At 37.9% G+C, this 6,946-nt stretch overlaps 1 protein-coding gene across 1 annotated transcript in view; it reads right to left on the minus strand.

Annotated features, from left to right (window-relative positions):
• si:ch211-261a10.5 (potassium channel subfamily K member 13) overlaps positions 1-2,621 on the minus strand; it is a 7,006-nt gene extending 4,385 nt beyond the window's left edge. The window contains exon 1 of the mRNA XM_035680462.1: positions 2,285-2,621. Within this exon, the coding sequence (XP_035536355.1) occupies positions 2,285-2,621 (337 nt within the window). The remainder of the gene's footprint in view (positions 1-2,284) is intronic.
• Between the last annotated feature and the right edge of the window lie 4,325 nt (positions 2,622-6,946).

The raw sequence follows: 6,946 nt of genomic DNA on the forward strand, positions 1-6,946 counted from the left end.
TGTCTCACCCTAGTTAGGAGAGATGTTATTCATTGTGCCATGAGCTAAGCACATTCCAAAGGCTTTCTCAGGTATAGTTGGGCATCAAATGTGTTATTATGAGTACCTGTTATCAGACGTTAGACGTCACCAATAGACATCAATTGAGATGCATTGAGACAAGAAAAATTAAACCACAACATTAACCAATGTTCTTGTTTAGTGTTTTACGTATCGTAGATTACATTACCTCTGTACAGGACAGCCACTCCTAGGGAGAGTAGCAACAGTTCTGAACTTTACTCTAACCATTTATAGACAATTTGCCTTAACGTGGACTGATGAACATCAAGGTGTTTTTAGAGAACTGAGAGCTCTGTTGTGACTTAGATAAAGATCATAACACATTTTATGACCAATTTATGCAGTAATCCAGTAAATTCCATTCTTGCAACTGTATCAGAAAAAAACATTCTTAGGCCCACTCAGACTGCACACTGAATGGTGGCATTATTTGTTGTTGCCAGGACTATGGCTCAGAAACCCATAGAGTAAAAGTTCGGGCAGGAAAAAGCAGGTCAGCTTTTTCAAAGGATCGGGGATGCCAAGCAGACATGAGAATAACAGACTGGCTGGTAATGTGCCATAAAAATGTTCCCTTCCTGAAGTGGCGGAGGTTGAAGCTTCCCTCCTTCCCCTGGTTTTGATAATGACTGTACTGGATTTTAATTCAAACACACAGGAGAAGGAAGTCTTTTCATAAAGGCTGCCTTCACTTGTCACTCACTGAAAGCAATTAAAAAAATTAAAGTAATCTTCTAGCTGCTTGACACATACAGTATTCTCACTGTTGTATCTCTGCCATATGGTCACTGTTTGTCCATCTTAACATTAACCCTGCCACAAAATTCTCCCTTGGGGATGAATAAAGTTTTTGAATTTAATTGATTATTACACTATTTTTGTCATTTGTTAAATTTCTTTGTGAGCGTTGTCTCCTTAATGTGCAGCAAACCATTAATTATTCACAATTACTAAAAATAATATAAAAATAATTATGAACAGTATTATGTCCTTCCTTCCATGTGTTGTATATGAATTCCTCATATCCTCTTCCTGTAGTTTCACCCACTGTATCCTCTCTTAGATTGATGAAGGCCAGTGGAAGTGAATTAAAATATTCCCAGATGAGAATAAAACTATGACGTTCATAAGGTCAGTGTGGTGTCATGTGCGTGTTAACAGTTCACTTTAATGTCATGTTACCATACACTGCAGTGCCCATGTGCAGCTGGCTGTCTTGTTTTACCACCCATGGTAAACAAACACACTCAGTTACATAGAAAAATAACTTTTTCATCATATTGAAAGATTATGTCTTACATCACACTTTGCTTGAACATTAAAGTAAACATTATTAAAAAAGATTTATCTTTCATGCGCATCAAGTAAGTAAATATTTTCGTCACAATGTGCTGGAAGGGGGAAGGAACGACTCATTAAGGAGGAAACCATTGTGAGTCATATGAAATGTCTAATGTTTGGCCTTTGAAAACATAACAGTTCACCAGGAAATCTCACAAATCCCAGGTGCACAGTTACATCATGAGATGATTACAGTCAGTAAATACGGATGTTGTTGTGAAAAGGAAATTGATTGGGCTTAGTGCCATTTGTACCATGACGAGGAACGCCTAAAGATAGTGCATACAGTGTGAAGGCTGTAAATTGATTCTCAGAGATGAGGCTGGCTTCCTTTTTATCTTGAAGACATGTTTGTCCTCTATAGGTTCAGGTGAAATATTAATTTTGATGGAACGATCTCTCCCTTGGGCCTCACCAAATCAATATAGCTTCATATGCCCTGTCTAATTAGGTTCATATGATTAGTTAATTAAATTGTGTGAAATTGTTATAAATTTGTATGACTTGGATGTGGTATTGATTGGATGTCAAAGGGTTCTCACTGTATATAGACATGCTGAACATCTGGCCTCTATTTTATATGTTTCTATCTGGTGTAACACTTAGGCTACAGCAATCACATACAACCTTCACAGGGTAATGGAGTAATTTGTGAAAATGACTGTATTTATCAGTGTATTAAGTTAACTTTTGACATTTTTTACATTACATTCAACTGTAAAATCATGACAAAGTTGTAATTCATGTAGTCATTTTACAGGTTGGTAATTTATAATATGGTTTACAATAACCGTGGCACTGTTGACAGATTTGTGTTTGTGGGTGTGGTGGATTAATCTTTAAAAGCTATAACTCTACAATATTTCCAGTAGTGACTCACCAATGGTGGAAACTACAGTTCCCACAAAGTAGAATGCACCAGGGATGTCCCAAAGGGCTCTGCCTTGTTCATTCCGGATGCCTGCAGTCCTAGCCTCCTCATAATGGTGCAACAGAGATTTCAGGTCTTCATAACTAATGTTGTGCTCATGACGGAAGTCCTGTAGCCTGCTTTCCCAGAGCAGGTGAGCCTGTAGCTCCGCTGGTCTCTCCAAGGAAGAAAATACGGCAGCACCAGCCAGCATGTAAAGAGCAATGAGCACAAATAGCAGGTAAAAGCGAGCAGTTTCCCTGCTGGGGATCAGGGATGGGCAGCAGCAGGAGAAATATTTCTTCATTGTCACTTGTAAAGGCTGCAGACAGATCTTCTTCTTTGTGTGCTGTAAAACAATTTAATGTGCTAAGCAACCGCAACAAGATCAATTATATTTGCGTAGTGGTTTGATACCATCACTACACAGGTGCTACAGGAGAGACCGCCGTTAGTCCTGTTTGCTCTTCTCTCCGTCTGTTTTTAATCTAGTTATCTTATTCAATGCAATTCACACGGCTTACAAAACAACAGTTTCTCCATCTGAAAATGTATTGCTAACTGTTGCTTCTGTGTCTGCAGGTGCCTTTAACTGTGGATTTAATGATCTGTGTTTGGTTACTGCTTATCACCAGCTCAATAATCCATCTTTACTCTTCTTTTATGAGCCACAAACATACATAAACATATGCACTGCTCTCCCATAGTCTTTTTTGGTCAACATAAGCAGAGTAACATAAAACAGATAATGTGTGCTTACTGTCAGAGTTTGTGTCACAGATATGAATCATTTTGCGTTCAGGCCCACCCTAATTTCTTTCCATTTTATTTCTTATTTTATTTTTTTGTGTGTTTTATTTCTGTGGAAACGTGTACCCCGAGCATGTCTACAAAAACACGTCCTTGGACACATCTGTCTGGAAGACATTTTAAAGGAATTAAAATAAAATAAACCCAAAATATGTTTGCCACCAAATTTGTTTTGGCTTCTTTTAAATGATCAGCTCCTAATGGCATGTTAAGTATTTCAGCCACTCCTCACAGCTGCTGTTGTTTAGACATTCCAGTCTCTAACATGAAAATGTGTCTGGAATGGAAAATAAACAGTAAGGGCCAAATGGAAAGCTATCAAGGTTCTTTGTCTCCTTCTTTTCCGTCTCTTGATCATTATGAGTAACTGAAAGTTTTATATCACTCCCACACACACGTCTTCGTCTGTTTATACCAAAAAAGTGGAAGAGAAATTAACCTAATACTAATGACAATAGCCTATTTTATACTTTACAATACAGTTTATACCATGGTCGGGGTAAATTCTGATTGGCTGGGTGTCCATTCATTCCTGATGTAGTACACCTACTAAGTAGAGACAGTTAAACTGTGTTTACTGTTCTAAACTAACACACTGAAATACAACATCAAGCTACCTAAAAATCTCATAAATATGTCTCACAACACTGTGTGTGGTCCTTCAGTGCCTCATCCTCTGAACACCACAGGGTCTACACGCAAGCCCCTAAAAAGACCCTTTGAACTATAAGCAATCATCCCACCCCCACATCCACTCTTCAACTCGCTACTTCAGGCTGCATCCATCAGTACACATGCCCTGTCATTCATGAAATCTTATTATTGGGATGGTATAGATTTTTCCAGGTATTGGTCATACCCTCAGGTGTTACCAGACAAACAGAGTTATGGCTTGTAAGAAACTTTTTTGGCAAAGATTTTGATTGCAAAAAACAAGGTGGTGTAAGTTGACTTCCTCCATTAACAGTTGGTCCACATAGGATGCTGTCATGGCCGTGGCTCTTCCCCTTCATCTTTCCTTGTGTTTTCTTGTGTTTCCCACTCCCCTTTGTGTCCTGTGCTCCGATCTGTCTCTGGGCCTTTCTCATTCCTCTTATTTGTGCCTCCTCGTCTCCTCTCTCCTCCCTCCTCTTGCCTGTGCCCTGGAAATCATTCTTAGAACGCACCTTGAATCACATCCCAATTCCTAATTGCATCTGGAGGAGACAGGAGGGAGGAGAGGAATTGAGGATGTACAAACAGGGAAATGAGAAAGACCTCCTGTGTCCATGTGTTGTGGGTGTGTTCTCACTCCCAGGCTCCCACACGCCTGATGCGATCACACGAGCTGCTGCTGCTAGCCGTATCTTTCTATACTGAGTTTGCCTTTGATAAATACAATACAATAATAGTTTTGTTAACATATGATCGATTCTTTACACAGAAAAGTGACATCTTTTAATCTCATACAGATACAGGAGGTGTTAAGTATTTCAGAGCCCTTGTTAACAGATTAGTGCGGCCACACACACTCCATGAAAGACGACCTGCGTTTGTAGATGAAAAGGGTTTATTCTAAGGTAATGAAACAACAATTCTTATTTTCAGGTTATTATACACAAATGGAAACCACACCTATGAATATTAAATTCCACTGACAGATCCTACTAAATGTTACACACTGGACCTTTAAAGGCCTGACAAAGAGCTGCAGTGGTTGAAACATGTTGGCTTTTTTAATGACTTGGCCATTACAAAAAAAGGCTTTTTAATATATTTTCCTAATATAATATAATAATAATAAGTGCCTGGATGGCCTTTTGGTTCAACCAGTTTTTCCCTGTTTCTCAGAGCACCTGACACATTTTTATTTATCTATGATTGAGTGTTTAGAGCAACCAGTCATCTTCCTTTTCCTACCATAGCAGAGGGGTTTGAATAAAGTATTGAAATCATTGCTCGCTTCGAGAGAAATAACGGCATCTGAGTAGTCTTTAATGCTATAGTATTACAGGATTCAGTGATATTGGGAAGGGAAGTGGTTTACATTATTTGTGGCAAGGTGTTTTTTGATTAACTAGAAAATTCATATCAAGAGGAAAGAGCTTTTCTTTTAAAAACTGTTTAAGAAAATTGAAATTACAAAATAATTATTTACATCAAGACAAGGTCTGACCTGCGGTAGAGGAACAACTCTATGCACGAGGAAGTCTGCTCTGTGTCTGAGTAATTGGTTATAAAAGTTTTGTTTTTTTAAGCATATCTTAATATTATATTAACAAATGCACCATGACAAAATTATAGGTCGCTATGTTAATTCTTCCTTCCCAGCAGCATTGCTTTAAGATAAACTTGAAAAACTCTAAACCTTTAAGATCTTTGCTTTGTACCTCCCTCTTTGGAGCCATAGCATAAGCTGCATAGGATACATCTTGTGATGTCAAAGTACTATTGTGGTGAAAAGCTTCGACTAATGGAAAGTTAAGTTAAAGTCAAAGACTAAGTAAGATAAGACACAACAAGTTTTTAATTAGTTATAACTTTATTTAAAAATATACTGTCACATATTACAAATAAAGTACAGTATAACATTGTTAAACATGCTATCTATATTGCTTGTACAGAAAATATTTGTAGGTAAAATGAAAATGTTTTTATAGCTTAAATTCCCATCTTTCACATATACAGTAAACATTAAGTTTATAGAGTAATGTACAGTTCAAATAGAGCCACCAGTTCCACAACCTCATTACAGTACAAAATAATATTCACATGAAAAATGACAACCTAAATGCAACTAAGGAGAACAGAAATTATAATTACAATTTGGAGTACTTGTATCCCTGATATTTTTAAAGAAATGCTCATCAATTTACATGTAAACATACAATTGTATGAGTGAAGGACTTGGGTGCATCAGTTGCCATTCAGCGTGTAGATTGAAGGGTACAATCAGTAAACCAAAAAATAATAAACTAATACTAAGACTAATAAAGTTATCAAAATGGTCTGAACAACCAAACATATTAGCTGATAGCTGGTTAGCTTATGTGGAAATCAAGATACATATACATACGTATTGCCATGATGGCAAAGAAGAAGCTACTTTTAGGCTAACATAATCCTTGCAGCTTTTACCGCTGTAGCGTCTGTAAATCTTTTGTAATGAATAGTGTGTTATAAAGCTTACAGATAAATATGTCATCATGCACAATGTTGGGCAGTCTTACAATAGTTGTAACTGCCTTTAGTAGCAGGTAGTGGATAGTTAATCCCAGTAATGCTAAGTCTTTAATTTGAGGACTGACTGTTTGGGACATGTTAGCTTAATGCAGAAGCTTGAGGTCGAAGTTGGCAGCTAGCCTACAACAAAGGAGAAGGAAAACACCTTAAAAATTGTCTTATTTACACATTGTGTCTTCTTAGTTAGTCTCTGGTAAGAGTACATTCAGGAATCGCTAGGGTTTTGTTCAGAGTTGGAGGGAGTGTGTAAGGATGGGATTCCTAGAGTGCTGCCTGGAGCCATAGACCATCAAAGGGCCTGAAGGATAGAGGTAAAAAGTAATACTGTAAATTGCCAAAGTAATTATTTTCACTACAGAGTAACTATGAATTGCTAATACATAAACAATACACAAATAGTATTGTCACTGTGTTGTAAGTTGGCAACTTTTTTGCTAACATTCTATTGAAATTTCAGTTTGGGGTGCCCGGTTAGCTCAGTCGGTAGAGCTGGTGACCCATGTATGGAGTTGCTGCAGCGGCCCAGGGTTCGAATCCGACCTTCTGCCCTTTGTGTGTGTCATCCCCTCTCTCTGCCCCCCCCCCTCCTGTCTATCTCCA

Source organism: Morone saxatilis, unplaced genomic scaffold, assembly GCF_004916995.1.
Source record: "Morone saxatilis isolate NCDOM2014 unplaced genomic scaffold, NCSU_SB_2.0 Contig8, whole genome shotgun sequence".
Classification (NCBI taxonomy): domain Eukaryota; kingdom Metazoa; phylum Chordata; class Actinopteri; family Moronidae; genus Morone; species Morone saxatilis.